The sequence below is a fragment of the Narcine bancroftii genome, chromosome 5, assembly GCF_036971445.1.
Source record: "Narcine bancroftii isolate sNarBan1 chromosome 5, sNarBan1.hap1, whole genome shotgun sequence".
Classification (NCBI taxonomy): Eukaryota; Metazoa; Chordata; class Chondrichthyes; order Torpediniformes; family Narcinidae; genus Narcine; species Narcine bancroftii.
This window is the reverse complement of record NC_091473.1, coordinates 245464075-245490603: the sequence shown is the minus strand read 5'-3', so window position 1 is coordinate 245490603 and position 26529 is coordinate 245464075. Positions and strand designations below refer to the sequence as shown.

Genomic DNA, 26529 nt, shown 5'->3' with positions numbered 1-26529 from the left:
GTGACAGCAAGGTCATTGGGCATATATAAGGTTGAGATTGACAGGCATTTGATCAGTCAGGGCACTAGGGGTCACGGGGAGAACGTTGAGGAGTTGGTCTGAGTGGGTGGATGGATCAGCTCATGATAGAATGACAAAGCAGACTCAAAGGGCCGATTGGCCTATCTCTGCTCCTATACCTTGTGATTTTGTAATCTTGTTCTCACTCAATAACTCCCCTCACTGCATCTCTTTTGGTCAGGTTTGTTATCTCTCTTAAACTGCTCCCCATTAATCAATCGTCCAATTACCAACCTATCCCCTGATCTCATCTCATCAGAAACATGTCCCATCCATCTCTCCTCCACCTCTCAGCAACCTCAGCCTATGATCGACCTGAAGCTTTAACTCTCTCTCCTCAGGAGCTGAGGACTTGCAGCGAGTTTCCAGAAAGTTCTGTTTTCTTTCCTCAAGTGATTGCTCAGATTTTCCCCCTGTAGTAGAACAAATTTGCTTTTAATTTCAAGTGGCCAAGAATTATAGGTGATCTACACCAGGAAAGTGAACTGCTCCCCCAGGCCATCTCTCGGGAGGCGAAGTGAAAGTAATCCCCAATGCTTCTTGCAGGATGATGACTTTGACTGGCTGGCATATTTTAATTTTTTATTTAGTTATACAGCACGGTTACAGGCCCTTTCAGCTTACGAGCCTGCGCTGCCCAATTACACCCAATTGACCTACCCTGCTGTACGTTTTGAATGGCGGGAGGAAACCAGAGCACTCGGAGGGAAACCCATGCAGACACGGGGTGAACATATAAACTCCCTGCAGACAGCACCAGATTCGAACCCCAGTCACTGGAACTGAAACAGTGTTGTAGTAACCATGCCACCCATAGAAAAAACTATAGGCCCAAGAAAAAAAAAATACATGAAACGGTAAAAAAAAATTGAAGGTTAACAGTCGTGGTGTGATACTGCATAGAAAAAGGCCCTTTGGCCTACCCCATTCTTACATAACCAGCCCTAGACACAAGGTAGAAGTCCATCTTCATTGTCCAATCCAACAATTTCTGGGTAATAACCCTCTTTGGGAGTGTTTTATCAGTTTTGAAAATGATTTGAGTTAGCATACAAGAGGTTGGTGGCTTTGATAACTCTGACTGTTTTCTCCCTTGTAGGCCGTGAAGCGGTTCATGAAGCTGGAGTGCAAATGCCACGGAGTCAGTGGTTCGTGTACGCTGCGGACGTGTTGGCTAGCAATGTCAGACTTCAGAAAAACTGGAGATTACCTGAGGAAAAAATATAACCTGGCAATCCAAGTTACAATGAACCAGGATGGAACTGGCTTCACTGTCACCAACAGGCACTCAGGCAGGCTGATCAAAAATGAACTGGTGTACTTTGAAAACTCGCCTGATTACTGTGTCATGGATAAGGCAGCAGGTAAGATCAGGGCTGTGGTCACCATAGGCAGCAGCTGTCACTCTATAAGAGTTAACAAAGCGTGGACTGGAGTATTCGCAATACAGGAAGGAGGAGCTAACGGTACTGGAGGAGGAAGAATGAAGAGCTAGGATGGTGGGGAGGACAATGGTCCAGAGAGCATTGCAAAGCTGAGTGTCTAAAGCAGAAAGGAGGGACATGATTTATTCTATAGGTGATAAGTAACAAACTTCAGGTGAGTGAGAAGGAATGGAGATGAACCATTGTTAGGAGAAGGCGGAAACAAATCAAAAAACAGTGAAGATAATGAGAGCAAATTGTGGAAATCATGGTTGAAGCCATCTCCTTGACAACTTGGCCAATGCATTGTCTGCCTCTCAGACATTGAATTGCTGAGATGTAATGGAAATGGAAGCAACAATGCATTCAGGAACCCTTAGCTAGTTAGACCAGGGGGTGACTAGATATAAGCCGCTTTCAGGTGGAATAGCTGGGAGAATGCGGCTCCGGAGCCGGCTGCGGGTGTGTGCGAAGCAACCTTCAGGTGGCAGCGCTGAAGGCACTGTTCTGGCACCTGAAAGGCCCACAGCAGGGAGAGGCACTGCGGAGCAAATGCCGGCTCCTGTCAACTATGGCTGTAGTCTCGCCCGCTTTCAGGTGCCTGGGGGAGTGCTCAGAAGCGGAGAATACACCTACCCGAGGAGGGTTGGGTAAGTACTCCACTTTCAGGTGGCCTCCCAACAGCCGCATTCGGGTATTTTAGGCAGCTTTACGTTGGGGTATTCTGGCTACCTAAAAGCGGCTATAGAGAAAGGAGGGAATGTAAGTCATTTTGCATTCAGGTGGTAGACACTTTTTCAATCACCTCATTCCTTTTTTACTCATTCTCATGAATTTTATAACCATTCTTATTATAATATATGTTCATTAAAAAAAATTACTTTGCCTTTTGCCAAGTATTATCGGCAGGAGGCGTCTATGGTTGTCAAGTTGCCATATGGCTCCTGACGTTAAGCATCCTGGCCACTGAAACACCGAGTCCTACTGAGAGTGGGTAGTTCTCGACCCTACCTTCTCGACAGCTGAGTGGGGAGTGAGGCAGTGGGTGGGAGAACAACGAATTTGTCCATGTGTCACCAGCCAGTGTCATGGACTACGAACAGCAACCCCCCCCATCCCCCACCAACATGTTAAAAAAAATCGGGAACTTGAGTTTGGGCAGTCCTATCCATGAGGTTACAGATACCCCAATTTCTTTGTAGCCACGTAATTACTTTGGGAACACGGCCATTGATTTACAGTAGGGAATTGAGAAGTGGAATTGAACACAGCAAGATCCCACATACAGCAATGTACCTGTGAGTTTGGTATATAGTTTACTTCACTTGGCGATAATTGGTGCCCAAAACCAGAAAATCACAGCAATTGGGCACTTGCTTTTAATCATGGTTACTTTCTGATGTCGTCTCCTTGTGTTCATTATCAGCTGACCATCAGAGATCAATTATTATTAGTCATGCATTCTATTGTGAGTGAAATTTGCAACTTTAGGAGTGTTCAAAGGAAAAGTGGTCTTTCTTAGCCTGTAAAACTTCTTGTAACTGTATCTGAAACAAAAATCATCTTCAATTCCTTTTCCCTCACTTATACCTTGCATCTCTGTGTTTAACACTTCACTACAGTAAGCAAACCACAGCATCTTTGTAATCAACACTGGATTGTTGAGACATTAGTACAGTGATCTGGTGAGAGACTACAAAGACTGAACACAGGGTATTGTGTGGTAAACTGTGGAAGCATGCCAAACATCAAGGATAGTTTGCAATGCAGAGGCCACCATACGTTCAGTGCTGAGAGATGTGTGGAAAAAGAGGGGAACAACTGGGGAAAAGCCTAACTAGAAACTGACTTAGCAAGTCAGACATTATCAGTGGAGAGGGAAAGAGAGTGTGTGTTTCAAATCAATGACCTTCCATTAGAAAGAAGCTACTGGAGATTTAATTAACTTCAAGCAAGGGTGGGATCAGGGCAGAGGGAAGCTGAGGTACAGGATAATCCATGAGAGGGTGGAGGTCCTTATATTTAATCTCTTTGGCTTGGCTTCGCGGACGAACATTTATGGAGGGGTAAATGTCCACGTCAGCTGCAGGCTCGTTTGTGGCTGACAAGTCCGATGCGGGACAGGCAGACACGGTTGTAGCGGTTGCAGGGGAAAATTGGTTGGTTGGGGTTGGGTGCTGGGTTTTTCCTCCTTTGTCTTTTGTCAGTGAGGTGGGCTCTGCAGTCTTCTTCAAAGGAGGTTGCTGCCCGTTGAACTGTGAGGCGCCAAGATGCACGGTTTGAGGCGATATCAGCCCACTGGCGGTGGTCAACCCTACATGGATGACAATACAACTGATGCACCGCCAATAACTCCAAAAGTTTAGAAGTTTTGTAAAATTGATAGGCTTCTATTCACAATAGAATGGAAGCACGTCCATGCTGGTTGACTGTCCTGAACTGGGGAGGGGGCTGTGGGACAGTCACCTTTATTCTGGAGTCTGTGGGAGTTGCCACAGGGACAGTCAGCCAGGGGACGTGTCCAGACACCTAAACATACATGCAGTGGTTTACCACAATAACATAAATGTGGATGGCGGTATGGCAAACAAGAGATGAGTCCACAACCTGATTTTAAAAAATATTATCTGGCAGCTCAGTCGAGGTTCCTTGTATCCTTCTTTGAGGAGGGGAACCACCTACTTGGGTGCAAATGGATTTGCATGCAATGGGGGAGAGAACGGCAAAAGATTTTATATCCAAATGGATTACAAAATTAATAGCAAAAAAAGCAGACAACCCCATACTAAAACATCTGATTAAAATCTAGTACAAGATCAATGAGTGTGTTGGAGAGAAAGTGGGAGTATCGGTAAAGGCACCACTGACCCATAATGAAATGATGCCCATGAACGTGGGCAATAAAATTTTGGAGATCTGGAATTGGCAGGGGATCCGGTACATTGAGGACCACTAAAAAGGAGAAAGCTTATGTCCTTTGAGCAGCTAAAAGGTAAATACGATTTGTCTTATGGGACCTTTCACTGTTTCCTCCAGTTAAGATCATTTCTAAGGGGTAGGTGGGGCCCTGCACCTAATGAGGTTGAGGGGATGCTTCGACTGGGAAATGCATCCAAATTTATTTCAAGAATGTACTCTGTACTTCAAGGTGAGAGCCCCAAGCAAGGGCTACACAGATCAAGGGAGAGATGGGAGTCAGACTTGGGCACCGCAATTAGTGAGAGATGCCGGTTGGACTGGTGCAGAGACAGTGTGACAACAGTAATTAATTCTAGACACAAACTAGTTCAATACAACTTTCTACACCAGCTCTACTCACATCGCACAAGATTCACAAGGCAAAACTGGAGCTGTCGGAGAATGTTTCAGGTGTGGAGTGGAGGTGGGAACATTTGTTCACGCAACACAGTCCTGTGTAAAGGTGGGCCCATTTTGGCAGGGTTTAGCCAGGATAACGAAAGTAGCCTTCCCACCGGACCCGACGTTGTATCTGCTGGGGAGCCCCATGGGCATAAGCTATAAATTAACCAAATTCCAAATTCAATTCATACTTATCGCTTTGTCCATAGCAAAAAAAATGTAGAGCAATGACCTAGAAATCTGACCCCTCTCTCCTTATTAGTAGGTAGACTACTGAGATGCATAGCTTATTCCCATGGAAAATAATTACATGTAACCTTAGAAACCAACACAGCACCTTTGGTAGCCATATCTGCCGTACACGGGTGCACAGCTGTAGCCACATCCCGACAAAAATAAGGGGTTGGCTCCACCGGCTCCTTGGATATTCAACAGAAGCACCAACATCACACCTAGTATTTCCTCTTCTCTTTGTTTTTTTCTTTTCTTCTTAAGGGGGGGGGTCGGGTGGGAGAGGGAGGGGTGAAACATCACTTGTCTGTAGATTGTTGGAGGATATCTGTATACCTTGAAGCAGCAATGTGTGATGTTGTTTCTTTGCTTTATTGATGGAAAATGAAAAATAAAATGTTCAAAAGAGATGTGTCCACAATGTATGGAAATGGTAGATCAAGGATGGCTAATGGGTTAAAATAAGAGCAGAGCAAGGTTTTATTCCTTGGAGCATAGGAGAATGAGGGTATTGTCAAAGAGGAATAGATTGGAGAGAATCATTTGCCCAGAGTAGGGGATCAGTAACTGGAAGGCATCAGTTTAAGATGGGGGGGGGGGTGGTGTGAAGATTTAACAGGAACCTGAGGGGTAACTTTTTTTACCCAGAGGAAGGTGGGCGTATGGAATGGGCTGCCAGAGGGGATGGTTGAGGTAGGTATTTGGTGCATTGTTTAGAAGAAAATTGGATGGATACACAAGGCAAGTTTAGAGGGCTATGGGCCAAATGCAAACTAGTGTGGGTGGAACATTTTGGTTGGCGTGGGCAAGTTAGGTGAAAGGGTCTGTTATCATGCTGTGTGACTCTATGACTTTCACAATGACAGAAAATAGAAGCAGGCATCGTGATCTGAGCCCATGTTCCCATGGGCAAAATCCCCACAGAATACAGCACTGAAAACTCTATTGAAATCCAGTTATACCACCAGGTTTTTGGAGAGAAAGTACTCTGCATAGACGGAGTGTGGTCAGATCAGGAGCTGTTTGGATCGAGGCTGAAGCTGAACAGTTGCATCTAATTAGAGCTCTCCATGATTTATTATCAGTGTAACGTGTTGAATGAAATTCTTACACTCCCAAAATTTTGGAAATCCCTGACAATCAAAAATAGCGAGATAAATTACATATAATTTGGAAATGCTGGAGCATTTTTAATGATTTATTTCCTCTCTTTCTAAAAGCAAGATTAACTGAATTTCCCAATGCATGAAGCACGATTATGTTTCTGTGGCAAGATCTTGCATGTTACACAATGACAATGACCTTGCAGCTGCTGTGATACATCTCGAGGATCTTAATAAATCCTAGCAACATGCCATAGCAACAGTGTATGTCAAATCGCATCACTGGATTCTGTCAACTTCCACTCAACATCCATAGGGGCCAAGCAGAACTTGCGACAAAATAATCTGACATGTCATTTTGTCTTTTCCATCTGAAACTGGAGGAGTTGTGGCATTTTATTAAATTAGATTATATTCTAGTGCCAATGTTAACTTGTACAGCTGAAAAGAACAAATGTTGATGGAACTCAGAATTATCGAGTGGGTAGGCAAGGTTCAATATTCAAGATACAGGATACAATTTATTGTCATGTAATAAAAACTGTCATATTACACACAATTGCTTTTGTCTGCAGTAAAGCAGACAGATTCACCATCGGCAGAAATTACTTGAAGTGCCTCTCAAAGTCAGAGAAAGAGAAGCAAAAGGGAGTTCCCCCAGAGTTACTGAGTGTCGGAGGATTTGACTCCCGCAGCCTCTGCAGCCGCACAGAGTCCAGTCCAAACCCTTGTCAACCCGAGCTCAAGATCCGATCCTCCAACAGGATCGGGAAGCCTTCAGCGCCCTCGCATCCCGGATCCGATACCTGGTACGCCTTCAGCCAGTTTCGAGCAAGTCTCCAGCAGTTTGCAGCCCGGTGTGGCTCCTACTGCATTATTTGAAAGATGTACAAGGGAAATCTCTCTGACCTCCATGTTATTATTTCTACCCCTAACCAACAATTAAGAATAGACATGAGTAGATTAAGGGGGCGGAGCACAATGGCTGGAGGGATGTTGCGGGGAAAAAAAATCAATTAGGGCCTTGAAAAGGAAATTGGAGAGGCAAAAGCAGAATAATCCTTAGGGTTACAGGGAAAGAGAAGACAAGATTGATCTGCCAGGAGCCAACCTAAAATTTAGGGCCTGAACGGCTTCCTTATCCGAAATTCAAGGCTCAAGCAACTGACAAAATCGCGGAAAATAAATGGGTAAGAAATACGTAAGTTTAACATTGGTGAATCTTGTCGTTAGTTCGCCAATCATGCAACATGCCATCTCAAGCAACTGGAAAGTTCACTTACAGGGCATCTAGAAATCCCCTATAGTTGCCAGACACCAGGGTTTTTACTCTGATTCGGTGGTGTCATTAATTTCTGGCTAACATTGTTGTGTTATGGTGAGGAGATGCAAAGTAACTGAAGGGAATTAAAGAGGGGAGAGATCCAGGCTGTATTTGTAAAGGACTGTGTTTGGAGAAAAGAGGACAATGCTGGAGAAGAAAGGATTGTTATGGATGTTGGTGGGCACTGAGCCATGGGGAAGTAGTTGAGTGACAGGTGTCACTAGGCCAGATTTAGCCCTGATTTGAACAGGTCATGTGCACTGAAGCTAAGATTAGCTTTCAAGCTTCTTAGTCACAGAAAGTTCAGCACAGAGGAAACTTTCCCTTTATGTTTCCCCACTAATCCTGAGTTTGTACCCCTTTGTTACTAATTCATGAACCAGAGCAAATAATCATATTATTATGTTAACAGAGCTTATACATCCAAAGGAATGTATTTTAAAGGTGGGACTTTAATAAAAAGACTGTTCCTAGCAGCCAGAGGATCAATAACCAGACAGTGCAAATTCAAGATCCTGCTGGAAAAAAAATCACAAGGGGATATAGGATAATTATTTCAATGTAATGATCTGGCATGCTCTGCCTGATAAGGTCATGGTGACAGATGTCACTTTAAAAGGGGTGCTGGATATATCTGTGAAAGATAAACTTTTGTAAATGGACTTTTAGGTAGTTCTTTCAAAGAGTTACCACAGACATGATGAATCAAGCAGTCTTCTGCTGTATGACAAAATGAATAAGGTATGTATCCTCTCAAATCGTTCAATAAAGATCCACCCATAGCCTTTCCAGCTTTGTGCACAGGAATAGAACATGAAATACTACAGCACAGTACAGGTCCTTCAGCCCACAATGTGGGGCTGACTTATGTATTCTGACCAAAAAGAAACTAAACCTTTCCTACCCCGTAACCTTCTATTCTTCTTCTATCCATGTGACTGCTTAAGAGTCTCTTAAATGCCCCCTAATGTTTCAGCCTCCCACCACGATCCCCGGCAAGGCACCCAGGTGCCCGCAACTCTGTGCAAAGCAACCCCCATCACTGCATCTTGGCGCACGTGACAATAAACTTGAGGTTGTACACTAACCTATCGTTTCTCTGCTCCTCAAATATTTCCTCCTCTGCCTCAAAAAAAAACATTCAGAATCTTACTTCCACTTGGGGATCATAGTGAGTGTTTGGAAAGGGCTGAGATGGGAGGGAGAGGAGGCAGATTATAATGGTTAAAAGGTATTTGGACAGGCAATCAGATAGGAAAACAAGGGGAGGACAGAATGAAGACAAAGGAACTAAAATGAACATGAGAAAATCATTTTTATGAAACATGGAACACACAGGCCCTTCTGTCCTTGATGATGTGCTGCCCTATATATTCCTACCAAAAAATACTAAACCTTTCCTACCTCAAAACCCTCTATTTTTCTTTCATCCATGTATCTAAGAGTCTCTTAAATGCCCCTAATGTTCCAGCCTCCACCTCTATACCTGGCAAGGCGTTCCAGGCACCCACAACTCTCTGTGTAAAAAAGGTACCCCTGATGTCTCCCCTAAATTTCCCTCCCTTCACTTTGTGCAGATGTCCTCTGCTATTTGCTATTTTCCTGGGGGAAAAGGTACTGGCTGTCTACCTCATCTATGCCTCTCAGACCGCTATTAAATCACCTCTCATCCTTCTTTGCTCCAAAAGATATTGGCTGACTTTTTACACGTTAGGGTTTACATAGGTTTAATAAAAATGATACAAGGTTAGACGGCCTTTTGCTTTTTCACTGATTGCTAACTAATAAGCTGTTTGTGAACCTGCCTGAACAACTGCTAATCTCACTCATGTTGTGGTGAAAGATCTCTGGAATTCCTAGCTTTGAAATAAAAAGTGATAGACATAAGCAAAGACTGACTGACTCCATTTGAAATGAAAATTTGCAATGGAAAGTTTGACCATTTTTGGCAGGGGAATTTTAAAAATTAGTCGAGTTTGTTTATTTATAGACAAGGAATAATGATATCACGAAAAGCAGAGTGTTCACTATTTTTAATTATCGTGCAAAGGTCATTAATATTGGATAAAGAAATTAGATAGAACATGTTGCCATTTATTTTCATTTCCCAGGTAATAACACTATGCAGCAGTTCTTCATTGGCTATGACCTTGTGTTTTCTAAGTTCACTTTTAGAAGATTAGATACAAGATCATGATTGAACACTTCTTATAACCAGAATTAGGTGAAGATAAAATGGAATTTCTAATAAGAACAAGTACACCATCACATGTAAATATGGAAGTCTGGTCACAGTAGTAGTTCTTCCAGACAAAACCGTTCATCAGCTCAAAATATGCCCTGCTCTGCTTTCTTTCCTTCTCCCCAGCCTTTTAATTCAGACACCTGCCTGCTTTGTACTCATGCCTTGAAGAAAGGCTCAGGCCAGAAATGCCACTTAGATATCTTTAGCTCTCATGAACCCTGCAAGACCGGCTGAGTTCCTCCGGCATTTCTGTGTTTTTACTACAGTTACAGCTTCAGCAGACTTTTGAGGTCTCACCACGTAAAACAATGACTGGCAACTGACCTTTTATAATATGTTATAAACGGCATTCTTCCTTTGAAATATTGTGAGTGTTGGCATCCACTTCACAAATTGCAATATTGGTGACACAAGAGGTAAATAAAAGAATCAGAGAAATTGCACCCCTACCAGTGTATCTACACCAGTATCTGCATCAGTATCTCCCTCTGTATCTGCACCAGTACCTCCACCATTATCTGCACTAGTATCTTCACCAGTATCTGCACCAGTATCTCCATCTGTATCTGCACCAGTACCTCCACCATTATCTGCACTAGTATCTTCACCAGTATCTGCACCAGTATCTCCATCTGTATCTGCACCAGTACCTCCACTATTATCTGCACTAGTATCTCCACCAGTATCTCCACCAGTATCTCCACCAGTATCTGCACCAGTATCTCCATCTGTATCTGCATCAGTACCTCCACCATTATCTGCACTAGTATCTCCACCAGTATCTGCACCAGTATCTGCACCAGTATCTCCATCTGTATCTGCACCAGTACCTCCACCATTATCTGCACTAGTATCAACACCAGTATTTGCACCATTCTCTATACCAGTATCTCCACCAGTATCTCCACCAGTATCTGCACCAGTATCTCCATCTGTATCTGCATCAGTACCTCCACCATTATCTGCACTAGTATCTACACCAGTATCTCCACCAGTATCTGCACCAGTATCTCCATCTGTATCTGCACCAGTACCTCCACCATTATCTGCACTAGTATCAACACCAGTATTTGCACCATTCTCTATACCAGTAACTCCACCAGTATCTATACCAGTATTTGCACCAATATCTGCACCAGTATCCCCATCATTATCTACACCAGCATTTGTACTCTCAGATCAGGCACCAGCAATTTGACATCAGAGCACTGTGTTTCTCCAGCACATTTGTGTTTTGCATAGTGAGATGATGTCTCCTTCGACAAGGTAAGTAGACAACATCATTTTAGAATAAGGAATTGCCTGTATAAAAATGGAGGTAGGAGTAATTTTTATCTTCTTCTAAAATACATGTCTCCATATTCTGACCCTATGCCTCCTAGTCCCGGATACCTCGAAGAAAGGAGACATGGTGGCAGCATCCAAGTTATTAATTCCCCTCAGAGGTTAATAAATGTATTTAATTCTGTGCATTGGAGGAGAGAGGGTCATTGAATATGTTCGGGGTTAAAATTGACAGATGATTGAACTACCAGGGAGATGTGGGGTATGGGGAGAGAGCAGGAAAGTTTGGATCATCTTCCGTATGACTGGATGGCAGAGCAATCTCAAGGGCTGATTGGCCAACTCCTGTCCCTGTTTCTTATCAGCACATCTAGATCACAGCATCAATGAGAAATTACTGGAATACTTAAGAATTTCTGCTGCATTTATTGAGAGCTGAACTCCTATTTACTTGATCAGTTCACTGCTCTGCATCTGGAATGTAACCTTTGTAATTTGCTGCTTCGTATGATAAATTGGCACATATGCAAGAACCAGGGGTTATTATGCTCACTGGACCACCTTGGGGAGGGTTTGGCATATCAGACAGTTCTATCAGGGTTTGCAGGCTCTGAATGCAATTCACCTTCTAAAGTGCAGCTCACAGAGTGGAAACTGATCAATACAACTGTTAGATCAAAGATTTTACCTCACACAAAAATGTGCTCAGTTCCAGATGTTGATTTTCTGATGTTTAAATGTAAACATGTTGCTTCAATTTGGAAAACGAGGTTTTACAAAACACAAAATGGGAGTTGTGTGAGTGTTCACAAATAACTAATGAGAACTTTAGGAATAACAAAACACGTTTTGGAAAAAAAAAGCCTTCATTTCCAGCAAAACCCCTCGTCCTTCCAGATCCTCCATCCAGAATTCTCCTCAATCACTTTAACAGGTAACATTGGTTTCGGTCAGGAGGTCCAGATGGCCAGCAGCCAGCAAGCAGTTGAGTTTATAGCCTGCCCCGATTTTCTTTCCCCACACCATTGATTAGATCAGCAATTTGTTTTTGCCAATGGCAGAATATTTATCCAACCTCACCATCTCAATTCATAGGTGCAGAACAACATTCTCAATGATATCACTAAAATAGAAAAGTCATTTCACAGCAAACACAGCAATCTCTAACCCTCTTCCAACTGTTTATTGGTACAGTTCAAAATGGCATTAGCTGCCACCTCCTCTGTGGAGTTAAGAAAATCCAATTTGTATGTTATCTTCATGTTTTTTTTTGTTCTGATCTTGAATTTGCCAATTCTGCCTTCATGCGATAATTGCATAAAGTTGTAGGGGAGAACGTGAGGATGGCCACATCAAAGAAGGAAGGGCTGTTTGGGAATCTCTTCACGAATTTTGAAATGACTACCGATCTCTCTACATTACAGCAAAGAAATAATTCATTCAGCCCATCTAGTCCATCCCAAACTATTCCCATTAGCCTGCAACTAGAACCATAGTCCTCCATATCCATCAAACCGTGCTTGTGTAAACATTATTTCCCTCTCTATCTTCTATGGCAGAATCAGAAACATAATATTTTTAAATTTGGACATGAAGCACGATAACAGGCCATTTTGGCCCAAAAATCCATACCTCTCTGGTATTTTTTTTAATGGTGGGAGGAAACTGGAGCCCCTGGAGAAAACCAATGCAGACTTTGGGAGAACGTACAAATTCCTTAAAGACAGCGCGGGACTCGAACCCCAGTGCGGTCCTGATTGCTAACCGCTACACCATCCGTGCTGCCCTGTCATTGTTGATTGTCATGAACAAGTCAGGAAATTTGCCGTTTTGCAGCAACATCACCATGCAAATATTCATTTAAACCACCTTACAACAATAAATAAAAATAGTGCACGAAAAGTCAAAGTCAGGCAGTGTCTTTGGTTCATTGATCATTGTTCAGGAATCTGATGGCTGCGGGGAAGAAGCAGCCCTTGTGCCGCTGAGTGCTCGTCTTTAGGCTCTCGTACCTTTTTCCCGATGGTAGCAGAGTGAAAAGGGCACTGCTTGGATCGTGGGGGTCCTTGAGGATAGAGGCTCCTTTCTTAAAACACCGCCTCTTGTAGGAGTCCTTGATGGAGTGCCTGTGATGTCGTAGGCTGAGTTAACAACCCTCTGGGATGTTTTCTTGTCATGAACGATGGCATCTCTGTACCAGACAGTGATGCAACCAGCCAGGTACAGCTGTAGACGTTTTCAAGAGTCTTCTGTGAATCTCCTTAAACACCTGACAAAATATAACCACTGGAGTGTCTTTTTCTTGATTGCATCCACATGGAAGTTCCAGGAGAGATCCTCGGAGATGTTGACACCCAAAAATTTGGAGTTCAAGCAATGACACCTGTGTTAAAATATCCGAAGGATGTTATTTAGACGTAGTTGTAGATGTAGGTCAGCACGGAGAGCACAGCAGTTAGTGTGATAGGGCCAGCAACCCGGCTCGAATCTGGCGCTGTTTGCACATACTCCCCATGCTCCCGCCTTTCAAAACATATGCGGTTTGTAGGTGAATTGGGGTATTTTGGTGGCATGGGGCTCGTGGGCCAGAGGGCCCATAACCTTGCTGCACATCTACTTAAATTTAGAAACATAGAAAAGTAGGAGTCGAAGCTGTCCATTGGGGACCCTCCTCAAACATATATTATGACTGGGGCTGATTCTCTCACTCTATTCTGTGTTCCAGTTCTCTCTCCATCCCTTAGCATCTAAATTTGTGCCTGGAATGGACTGGCCGGAGAAGCAGTGACAGCACCTAAAATATTAGTGTTGTGAAGAGGCATGACAGAAACAGGGAATAGAGGGATATGTATCATGTGCAAGCTGCAGAGATTTAGTCTAATCTGGGCACAATGTTCAGCACAGACAGATGAGCTGAAAGGCCTCCTCCAGTGCTGTTCTCTCTTAAATATATTCAGTGAGCCGGCCACTGCAGCCTTCCCTGGGAGATTCACTACTGGTGGCTGAAAAGGTTTCTCCACACCCTCAGTCGCAGGCCTCCAGTTCCTCATTATTTCTGCTTTCATTCCACTCCTACGAACCTTGAAGCAAAATTCTCTGGTTCCCGTATCAGTTGCCAGTGGAAACAAACTCCCTTATCTATTCCTTTCATAATTTTATACTTCTACCCTCTCATCCTTCTCAGCTCCCATGAGTATAGTTCCAGGCTATTTAATCTCTCCTCAAAATCTAACCCATTTATTTCAGGAATCAATTTTACCACCCCATTCAATTTGAAATATCCCTATTATATGTGCCTTTCTGTTGGATTCCATGCATTCTGCCTATCTTTCCAAATGAACAGTGTTAAAACCTAAATACAATGTTCCTGATTCAATCTGCCCAAGGAAAGTCTCCAACTACTGACTTCAAAGGTAATTTCCTGTTTCCTACCTGGTTTCAAGTCGCCCTTAAACTGTGAAGACTGAAGATGTAAATTGCAATTGGATGATTCCAGCAAGTTGTGAAAGGACATATATATATATATTTTTTTAATTTTTTTTATTTTTCACACCATATACATACTTTTTCCATTTTCTCCACCTCCCCTCCCTCCTCCCATCCCACCCTCCCTACCTCCCCCCCTCCCGTCCATTTAAAGTACAAAATCTAGGATACATTAAACCAGTCAAACAATGTTGTCATTCAATAAAAATAAACAAGAAATTCCACTGAGTCAACTCTTTTCATTTCCTTCTCCTTTCGTTAATTTAGGTAGTGAATGTCCCCGGTAGGTTTTCGCTATTGTGTTTCATGTAAGGCTCCCATATTTGTTCAAATATTTCAATATTATTTCTTAAACTATATGTTATTTTTTCTAATGGAATACATTTATTCATTTCTATATACCATTGTTGTATTTTCAAATTATCTTCCAATTTCCAGGTTGACATAATACATTTTTTTGCTCGGCTAGAGCTATCTTAACAAATCTTTTTGTGCATCCTCCAAATCAATTCCAAATTCTTTGTTTTTTATGTTACTTAGGAGGAAGATCTCTGGATTCTTTGGTATATTGTTTTCTGTAATTTTATTTAATATTTGGTTTAGATCTTCCCAAAATTTTTCTACTTTCTCACATGTCCAGATTGCATGAATTGTTCCCATTTCTTTTTTACATCGAAAACATCTGTCAGATACTGTTGGGTCCCATTTATTTAACTTTTGAGGTGTAATGTATAGCCTGTGTATCCAGTTATATTGTATCATATGTAACCTCGTATTTATTGTATTTCTCATCGTTCCAGAACATAACTTCTCCCATGTTTCCTTTTTTATCTTTATATTTAAATCTTGTTCTCATTTTTGTTTAGTTTTACCATTTGTTTCCTCATTCTCCTTTTCTTGGAGTTTAATATACATATTTGTTATAAATCTTTTGATTATCATTGTATCTGTAATCACATATTCAAAGTTACTTCCCTCTGGTAACCTCAGACTGCTTCCTAATTTGTCCTTCAAGTAGGATCTCAATTGGTAATATGCCAGCACTGTATCTTGAGTTATATTGTATTTATCTGTGAAAGGACATATATGACGATTTGTCAGACAATGATTAGGGTGACACAGTTGGGATAGTGGTTAGCGCAACGACTTTACAGCGCCAGCGATCGGGACCAGGGTTGTAAGGAATCTGTACGTTCTCCCCATGTCTGCGTGGCTTTTCCCTAGGGGCTCCGGTTTCCTCCCGGCATTTGAAACGTGTTGGGGGTGTTGGTTAATTGGGTGTAAATTGGGCAGCAAGGACTCATGAGTCGAAATGACCTGTTACCATGTCTAATTTTTTTTTTTAATTAAAAATTATGAGGCAGGATTACTATTTTATAGAATATTCCCATGAATATTGGGTCATAGGTCAATGTTCAAAACTGAAGATGCTGAATACTTATACGCAGCTGTATTGCCTGGTGAATTTTGGACACAATTTAAGGTGATATGTGGGTGGGGGAAAAAAGGTTGAGAACCACTGCTCCAGACCCAGTCATTACTGAAATATTTGGCTTGAGAAAAATTGTCATTGGCCCATTTCCTTTGGAGTTATGAAACCGTGCACATGACAAGTCAATAAGGTACAATTAAAACAGTGGTTCTCAAACTATTTCTTTCCACCCACATACCATCTTAAGCAATCCCTTATTAATCACAGAACACTTATGGCATAGGGAATACTTAAAGTGGTATGTGAGTGGAAAGAAAAAGTTTGAAAACCTCTGACGTACAACATTGGTAGGTTAATTGGTCACATGGGTGTATTTGGGCAGTACAGGCTTGTGGCCCAAAAGGACCTGCTACTGTGCTGTATCTCTAAATGTAAAAATAAATAACTAAATAACAGTCGCGGAAGGTGCCTTTTTTCAGTTAGTAAACTGCAGTTGCATCTGTCCTCTCAAGAGACTGTAAACCTTCTCATCGCACTATTTCAGTGAAGGGCAGTCTAGATATCCATGGCAATCTATCCCTCGGCTCAACTTAGGAGAAATGCTGTTTGTGGGATCTTGCTGTACCTTATGATTATGTAGTCACATTTACTACATAACAGCAGAGACTCAATTGCAGAGCCCTTCATTGGCTCTTTTAAGTGTTTTCAGATCTCCTCATGGAAGAGTCAATATGAATAAATTACCCTCCTAAAACCTCCTGAACTATAAAAACACAACGCTGGAGAAACTCAGCAGGTCAAACCGTGTACTTTATACAGCAATGGTAAAGATACTGTAATGGAATATATATTTGGGAGAATTTGGTAAAATTAGAGTAGGTTACATACATTTACACACTTTAAAACAGATCTTATTTGAAATACTGAAAAATTCATATTCAGTTGACTTTACAGAAACTATGGAGAATGCTATGCACATTTTCACAAATAGGTGCTAATTGAAATGACATCATAAAATGAATAGACCATTGTTTTGGACTGGAGACTGGCTGTTTGCAATTATCTTTAGTGCTCACAGAAAGGTCACTCCTGGGTTTTGTTTACCTAAAGCAACAGATGGGAGCAGAAAGATAACTCCTGTGGTTTGCTGAAGAAGGTGGGGGTTTTGTGGCAAGTGAGAGAGTCACATGGGCTTTTTAGCCATCTCAGTTGGAGAGAGAGAGAGAGAGAGAGAGAGAGGTGAAACAAGCTCTCTCAGCTAGTGTGTGCGACACTAAAAGCAGCTGAACAGTGCAAGCCAGGAAGCTTGTTGGAACTGAAGAAAAGCGGCAGATGGTTGGAAGTGCTACCTGTCTGATGTTTCTCTTGGAATAAGTGGAACTCTGTGGTAGCGTGAAAGAAAGAGGTTATCATCTGGAGAACCCTGATGGGGCAAGTTTCATCAGTGAGACATTGAGGTGACTAATGGTGGTACCTCAGTTGTGGAAATCCTGGAACAACAAATCTCTCTCTGCAAACCCTACGAGAACCTTTCTGAGCTGTAAACATTTACCTTTCGAGCACCAAAGCCTGGTGAACTTTATACATGTTCAATTCTGTGCACACTATAAGAATTGCCTGCATCCAGAGAACTTGGAAAATGAGAAGTGAGATTTAACTGTGAACCAAATAACTTTTCTTAAATTTACATACACATTACATACAAGTGCACTTAGAATTAGAAGGGGGTTAATTTGGGTTAGTTAAGTTAATAGAGATATGTTAAAGTTTGATTCTATTTTCATGTTTAAAGATAATTAAAAACAACTTCTGTTTAAGTAACTATTTGTTATGGTGAATATCTACTGCTGCTGGGTTTTGGGGTCCTTTGGGCTCGTAACAATACGTAACCAACGCTTCTGGCTTGAGCCCTTCATCAAGGTATGGACAAAATGTAGACAGGCGTCTGAACAAAATGGTGGGGGGGAAGGTTTGGGGTGTAGCACAGTCCAAAAGGCAGGAGGTAATCGGTGGATAAGGGAGCCAGAGCACCCAGCTAGCACGGGGAGGGGGGAGATAGATCTGTGAATGGAGAGGAAAGGGTGGGTAGAAATGGAAGAAAGAAGACAAAGGGAAGGGGAGGGAGGAAGAAGGGAGGGCGGGGTAGCAGAAATCGGAAAAGTCAATGTAAATACCATTCACTTGGAGAGTACCCAGACGGAAAATTAAGTGTTGCTCCTCCAATTTACAGGTGGTTTTGCATGAGCCCATGGACAGACATGAGAGTTGGGAGGGGTGTGCAGATTTTTGTGTTTTACCTCCTGAACCATTCTGATTACTCTGCATAGGAATTTGCTTAGGATAGGAGTAGTGGAATATAGGTAATCACAACATCGTGGGCCAAAGGGCCTGTACTGTGCTGTAATATTCTATCTTGGAATGCCTTGTCAGATCTCCCTGCATTCAACAACCTCATTATTGTTGCCTTCTTTCAGGGTCTCTGGGGACAGCCGGGAGAGTTTGCAACAAGTCGTCCCGGGGCATGGACGGATGCGAAGTCATGTGCTGCGGCCGGGGCTACGACACCACGCGGGTCGCCCGCATCACCAAGTGCGAGTGCAAGTTCCACTGGTGCTGTGCGGTCAAGTGCAAGGAGTGCCAAGAGACAGTCGATTTCCACACCTGCAAAGCACCAAAGCGGGCAGAGTGGCTGGATCAGACTTGATGGCAGCGGGAAGCGCCGCCTTTTATATGGGATATGGCGTGGCAGTGCGTGGCATTTTGGGAGTTGTAGTTTAGCTGCATGGCTTTTCATTTTAATTCATACTCTGCAAAGCACTAAGGTGGACTACACCTCCCATAGGGACCATTGGACATGTTCAGTCAATCACAGCATATTCCTTGTCAATAGGGGAATAGCAATGTAGGCGTAAATCATGAACATTACAATTTGCAATGTTTTATTTTAAATGGAACAGTGCAACTGGTCACTGAGCGAAAGACTTCATAACGTGAAAGACCTGGCCTCTAGAGCTGTCAAGTAATGAGGACCTCCTGTAGCATCGGCTGCACGCGACTAATATGTGCTGCTGAAGTACTCCTTACGATTCTTCAGAAGGATGTGAAGCTGCGTGCGTTCTTTACCAGGAAACAAGGGCTTGCACTTTCTAAAGGCAATTGCGTTATCTTGTATTAACAAGACAACCTGCACTATGGATAGCTACAAAAGGATAGCAGAGAGTGTGTGTGAGAGAAAGAGAGCGAGTGAGGAAGAGACTTATTGGGATATGACTAACTGTTGATTTGAACTCTTGTCAGGAGCTCCAGCCTTCAAACTGTAAAGGGATGTCTACAAAGACATCAGGGAATAAGGTTAAGCTCTGGTTTGCTGCTAATGCCAAATAGTGCAACTCGCCTGTACTTTTTTATGGTTTAATATTTTTTAAATACTGTAATAATTCTCACACAGCTTCCAGTATGTTAATGTTTGGCAGACTCCAAATGCTGTTCCTGCAGTCTAAATTAATGCAAAAGGTTGCATTATTACTGTGATTTTAAGGCACCCCACCTAAGTGTCCTGTTTGTAATTCCACAGAGAAACTTTTTTTTCCCCTAATTAAACTAAGGATAAAAATGGGATGGACCCCAAGTCCTGAGTATTTAAAGTTCTGCCTCTGGTGGTTGTTTAGTCACGAGAATAATCTTAAAATCCGACTGGGTCACGTGGGTGACGCTGCACGTGGCTGTTGTACGCTTTGTCCCCCTCACTGGGTAGCAAGACGCTGTTTGGGTGGCATATAGGATACAGTGGGAGAAACTGACTTCGTCCCGCCCTTAGCAAAAACGCACTGATACTGGGAGATCATACTGTCGCATTACCTCAGCACTGGTGTCCTGGGAATCAGTGTTGAATTAAATTTTTATAATTTTAAATAAAATGGTGCCCAAATATTCGAATTAGCCTACAAACCCTGTCAATTTTTGTGAGGTTAGAGGAAACTGGATCACCCGAAGGAAACTCAAGCAGACACGGGGTGGTGGGGGGGGGGGTGGAAACATACAAACTCCTTACAGACGGGGCTGGATTTGAACCCTGGTCGCTGGCGCTGACCATGCCACCCTCAAAGCTTGGGTTACATTCTCTACAATACTAAGGATGGTGTGGTCATTCTAATGAGCCTTGGAACTGTGGTGCTCACCTAACACCAATAGGGAAGGGTGTCACCCTGATTTAGGAATCTTTAACAGTGTCACACGACAAGAAGGCATCTGGAAGTGTAGGGGAAATGCTATTGATGATCCAATCAATTACATTTTCAATCCAAAGATACTGTATAATAGCATATCTGAGTTCTCATAAAGAGTTCAGCTTGTACCATTATCTTGCCTCAAGATCTATGGCTTGTTCTTTGTTTCTTTCCTGCATTTCTGTATAAATGTTGGGTTTGGAGCTTTTCTACTTGAGTTTATTTCTGAAAAATTGCATCCAGCTTTTGGGCCATCAACCTTCTGATTCGGAGGACACTGCCAGTAAGGTAATGTGACATTTTGATTCCTTACTATCAACTTGGTCTCCTCCTACTTTATTTTATATGACCTGGCGGGGAAAAAAAACCCCCAAAACCTCATGGTAATTCTGCATAAATATATTTCTTTAAACACAACATTTATATCTAAACCTATGGGCTTGTGAAGAGCTTCCGCCAATGTTGCTTTGCTTTTTTGGGCCCATATTGAACTGGGTTTGACCACTTGTTTTTATTCTAAATGCACATTGATGCCCAGCACTGTAGCTAATTGAGGTGACCCTGGAGCAAGTTCAATTTATTTTTGAATTTTTGAACTTCATATGTCTTTAAATGTTAAATTCAATGTGGTCATGATATTCAGAATCAAATTTTAACCCCACTGAACCTCCTTGGACATTTCTAGAGTACTCCATATTGATTTGGAGTACAAACAAACAGTCATACATGCACACATATATATTAGATTACTTCATGACGACAGATCAAGGAGGCTTCTATCTATTAGTTGAGGTAATCTGTAACTGATAGGGCCAATAGGAAATTGTCATAATCAGACCCTTTAAATAACCAGTACCCCCTCAATATAGATCCTGGATGTCCAATCCCTTTAAATAGCCAGTACCCCCTTAATATAGAACCTGGAAGTCCAATCCCTTTAAATAACCAGTACCCCCTCAATATAGAACCTGGATGTCCAATCCCTTTGTATCTCTATCCTTGTGTGTCCGCAGGACTGATTTACTGCATCCAGTGCTCCCTTTGTGGCCTTCTCACACTCCCATACTCACATGTCTGTCCATGGCCATATGTACTGTCCCACCAAGACCACCTGCAAATTAGAGGAACAACACCTGATTCTCCATCTGGGCACTCTCCAGCCAGATGGCGTTAACATCGACTTTTCCAGTTTCTGCTGACCTGCTCTCCTCTTCCCCCTCCCACCTTCCCTTCCCCTTTCCAGTTCTTCTCCCTCCCTTCCCCCTCCCTACACTGAACCATCCCTCCTCCCCTTGATCATTGCTGTCCCCTCCCTCCCTCTCTTCTCCACCTATCATCTCCTGTCTTTGTGACCACCCCTCCCCCACTTACTCTTTTGTTCGGGCGCCAGCTGATATTTATTCCATATCTTGATAAAGGACTCAAGCTCGAAACGTCGGTTAGGTATTTTTACCTTTGCTATATAAAGGACACTGTTTGACCTGCTGAGTTTCTCCAGCGTTGTGTGTTTTTACAATATAGAACCTGAAGCTTATTTCCTGATTTATCCTTGAGACAGAATGACAAGCATTTTTGCTGATCAACTGTGAGACTGGTTATTCTACCTGATATTAACTGTTCTAAACATTGACTGTATGCTACATAGAACCATAGGACTCTACAGCTCAGAAAACAGGTTATCCTGGCCCTCTTGTTTGCACTGACCGTCATCTCCCTAGTCCCACTGACCTGCTCCCATTCCGTAACCCTCCGGGACTCTCCCATCCATGTATCTCTCCAATTTATTCTTAAAACACACGATCGAGCCTGCATTCACCACATCAGATGACAGCTTATTCCACACTCCCACCACTCCCTAACCCCCTAAACCTTTCGCCCTTCAGCTTAAAACTGTGACCTCTCATATTTAGCTCCCCCTAATCTAAATGGAAAAGCCTATTTGCATCCACTCCTCTCAAAATCTTGTAAACCCCTGTCAAATCTCCCCTCATTCTTCTTCATTCCAAGTCTTAACCTGTTTACTCTTTGCCTGTAACTCAACTCCTGAAGACCCAGCAACATCCTAGTAAATCTTCTCTGCACTCTTTCAATCTTAATGATATCCTTCTGTAGTTGGGTGCCCAGAATTGCACACGATATTCCAAATTTGGCCTCACTATGTCTTAAACAACTTTAACATAAAAATGACAGTGGGTTACTAGAAATTGCATGACAACAAAATGACTAGAATTGAGAGGGTGCAATTGTCAAGAAGGATTAGATAAATGGAAGCACCATGTCACTAGAAGAGAGCGGACAAAGATTGGTCTTGATCGGGGCATTTAAAATTATGGAGGGATTTGTTCTGAGAATGGGCAAAACTTTGATGGAGTCCAGAACTAGCAGAAATTATTTAATTGATTGTTGATAACTCAATTTTTAAAAATAGGGCAAATTACTCAATGCAGAGGTTGTTGAAGTAGAGACTAAAGGTACTGTTGGAGGTAGACTTGATGTGTCCGTGAGGGGAAAGTGAAAAACAGGCCAGGATGGGAAGATGGAATGAGAGAGAGAAGACGCTCATGTGGAGTATAAACATCGGTTGGACAACATTTCCTGTTCTTCACATTATAAAAACAAAATTCTGGAAGCTATCTGCTCGTCAAGTAGTTTCTGTGGAGACAGAGTTAATATTTTAGGGCAATAATCATTCATCAGATTGGCAAGTTAAAGATTTAATAGTTTTTAATTAAGCACAGAATCAAGGTCAGGATGAGAGAAGAGGAAGGAATAAAAGGAAAGATCTGAGATAAAGTGCAAGCCATGAGTGATAAAGTGATAAATGGATAATTTATCTGTAGTTCTATCTCACATTGGTAAAAAGTGCAGCAGGCATAGCAATAGCTGGTTGTTATGGCTGCAACCCAGTTAGAGATGAACAAGCCTGCAGGCCTTCTAATTCCTTACTTTGGGATCGATTGTCTGTTGGTGATGGTGGGGGTGGGGGGGGGGGGTCATGATGCTGAGGACCTTGCATTTTTTCGGACCACCCAGCTTTCATTGCACCTTCCATTCTGGCTTGCCTGAGGGAAAAATTCCTCTGACTGTTAGCCTTGGAGCAGTGAAGGGGATTGCGGTGGGAGAAACGTTGTCTTCCTCATCAGTCAGTCGATCCTAACCACAAACAACTCCACTTTTTCCCTTCCTTAACTACAGCTACCTCTACTGTCCCAAGCCCAGATCCACGATCCCTAGTGATCAGTGCTGTTCTCTTGTTTATCTGTTAAATGATTTTTAGGTGTTGCCATTATATTTTTGGTAACAACATCCCTACCATCAAAGTGTTGGCCCTGAAATGTTCATATGACAGAGCTCCCAGCAGACATAACTAAATCACTGAAGGAAAAGTGGAAGAACCATAGAACACTACTGCACAGAAAACAGGCCATTTTATCCCCCTCTGGTCTGTGCTAGTCCTACTGATCTGCTTTCATTCTATAACCCTCCAGTCTTCTCCCATCCACATATCTCTCCAATTTATTCTTAAAACACACAATCGAGCCCACATTCACCACATCAGATGGCAGCTCATTCCACACTCCCTCCACCCTCTGAGTGAAGAACATTCCCCTTAATGTCCCCCTAAACCTTTCCTCCTTCAGCTTAAAACTATGACCTCTTGTATTTATCTTCCCCAATCTAAGTTGAAAAAGCCTACTCACATCTACTCTGTCTATACCTCTCATAATCTTTTAAAACCCTGACAAATCTCCCCTCATTCTTCTTTGCTCCATGGAATAAAGTCCTAACATGTTAATTCTTTCCATGTAACTCATCTCCTGAAGACCTGGCAACATCCTACTAAATCTTCTCTGCACTCTTTCAATCTTATTGATATCTTTCCTGTAGTTAGGTGCCCAGAACTTCACACAATACTCCAAACTTGGCCTCACCAATGTCTTAAAGAACTTCAACATAACATCCCAATTGCTATTCTCAATACTTTGATTTATAAAGGCTAAGATGCCAAAAGCTTGCTTTACAATCCTGCCCACCATCAGGGAACAATGTATCTGTATCCCCAGATCTCTCTGCTCCTCCGCACTCCTCAGTGCCCTACCATTTACTCTACCATTTCCTATCTTGCTTTGCCCTTTCAAAATGCATCACCTCACACTTGTCTGCATTAAGCTCCATCTGCCACTTTCTGACCCATTTACCTAGCTGGTCCAGATCCTTTTGCAAGCTTTGAAAACCTTCCTCGCTCTCCACATCGCCTCCTACCTGTGCGTCATCAGTAAACCTGATGATCCAATTCACCATATTATCATCCAGATCATTGATATAGACAACAAATAACAATGGTCCCAACCCTGAGGCAGGTAGGAGATTTAAGGAATATGGGGAAAAGGCAGGTAGGTGGAGATCAGTTTACCCATGATCTCACTGGATGGAGGCTCAAGCTCGATAGGCCGGATTCTTGATCCTATTTCTTATGTGCCAACACCTGCATTTTCTAGTGTTTGTCCAGGAATCATCAGAATTGTGAATATTTCTTATTTCCAGCATCTACAATTTTAAAAAATTTCATTTAAGGATTTGAGTTCATGTTCTCTTGATGAGACATATTTAATTCATCACAACACAACTCTGCAGAAAAGCTTCTTGGCCTTTCCTTTTTCCATTCTGTAATTACATCCGATAAAAGGCCATTTTATCACATCTTTCGAAGTTTCCCTGATCTCTCCGACAAAGCAAAGTGTAATTGGGACCTTCCCTCGGCTCATTCGAGGGCAGTTGAAAGGAAAAACAAGGTATGAGATTAATTGTTAGTCTGGTTATTTATTATTATAAATTCCTAGATGAGCAGAAACTTCCTCCAACAAAATGCATTTGCAAGAACAAAGCTACTGCTTTTGGCTGCTGCTCGGAGGTCCCCTACCTTTGCCCCCCCCCCACTTTATCCAGATCTCTCTGGTGTTTATATGAGACTGAGCTAAGCATTCGACCCATTGGTGTAGCATTTGACCACTCCCCCCCCAAGACGGCCATCCATGGCATCATTAAAGGTGATTACTTCACCCCCGTATCATTATCCGTCTCGATCCTTGCCTCAGTTTCTGCCGCTGATTACGTCATTCATGCATATATTACCCTGAGTCACAATTGCTAAGGTCCACACTGCAGACTACGCAATGCCTGTCCTCCACAGTTCTGAACTTTTCTTACTACCTCACTCGTTATCCTTTGATGCAGACTTCAACTATAATATCATCACCTTTTTCTTTCTTTTTAAAATATTTTTATTGGTATTTTATATATCAGCAATTGAACGATACAATTATACAATATGCAATACATTTAAAATATAGGAAGGATATTTCAAATATGAACATAATTCAAAGGGCAAACACACATTGGTAATAATGTAGTCAAATATAACATCAAACATAAAAATAAAAACCCAACCCAAAAGAAAGGAAAAGTAAAGTTTAAAGTTCTTTTCGAACTATAATTTTTTTTTTAAGTCTAAAATCATCTTTCCTTCTCATTCTATTTTTCATCAAAAGTTGTATTCTTCACAGTTGAGCAAAGACATTATCTGTTATATCATCCAATTAAAAACAAAAGAAGAAAAGGGAGGGGAAAAAAGGGAAACCTAAACTAAAGGAAAATCAAAGACCCCACCCCCCTCCAAATCCCCTACCATGAAGCAAGGTTAGGAAATTGCTTTCTCTGTGCTTCCTTCCCGACCCTCCATAACCTCTGTTGACCAGAACAGGCCCTCTGAGCATCCCCAATTTTAATCACGTCTGTAGTGATCGTGGCCACAGCTGCCATGTCATGTCGAGAAACCCCTAAACCCCTGTCACTCTCCCCTTTGTCAAGAGAATTCTTGAAACCTGCTCCTTCCATCAAGGTTCTAGTCATTTGTGGAACTGTCTCTTGAGGCACTTTAGGGTCAAATGGCTATGGAATTAGTTCCCCTGAAGGGCCTTGGGAACATTTAGGCCGCTGTATAAATGCAAGTCACTGAGGTTGAGATGGGGAAATCGTGGGATGAGAACTTCCTTTTTTGTAGCTGGTGAACTTGGACAAGGATAGAGCTCCTGAACCAGCTCACAATAATTCCAGTCGTAACAGTGTATCAGCTGTCCACTATAAATAGGAGATGGCCTGTTCACTTCAACCTCTTCCCAGTCAACTGATTGCAATTCCCCCAGTAGACAGTTAAATAATAAAGGAAATAACATTGGAGTTAAACAAGAGAGAGTGTGCCAATGCTGGGATTGAGGGCTGGAGAAAACTCAGCAGGTTGTGCAGAATCCATACGAAGTAAAGGGTAACCAAGGCTTTGGCTCTGGGCTCTTCATC

General features: G+C 42.3%; 1 protein-coding gene across 1 annotated transcript in view; it reads left to right on the top strand.

Moving 5' to 3' along the window:
• The window catches only part of wnt2bb (wingless-type MMTV integration site family, member 2Bb), a 57582-nt gene extending 37210 nt beyond the window's left edge, over positions 1-20372 (top strand). The window contains exons 4-5 of the mRNA XM_069941946.1: positions 1160-1424; positions 18424-20372. Of these exons, the coding sequence (XP_069798047.1) occupies positions 1160-1424; positions 18424-18653 (495 nt within the window). The 3' untranslated portion in view covers positions 18654-20372. The remainder of the gene's footprint in view (positions 1-1159; positions 1425-18423) is intronic.
• Positions 20373-26529: the final 6157 nt, after the last annotated feature.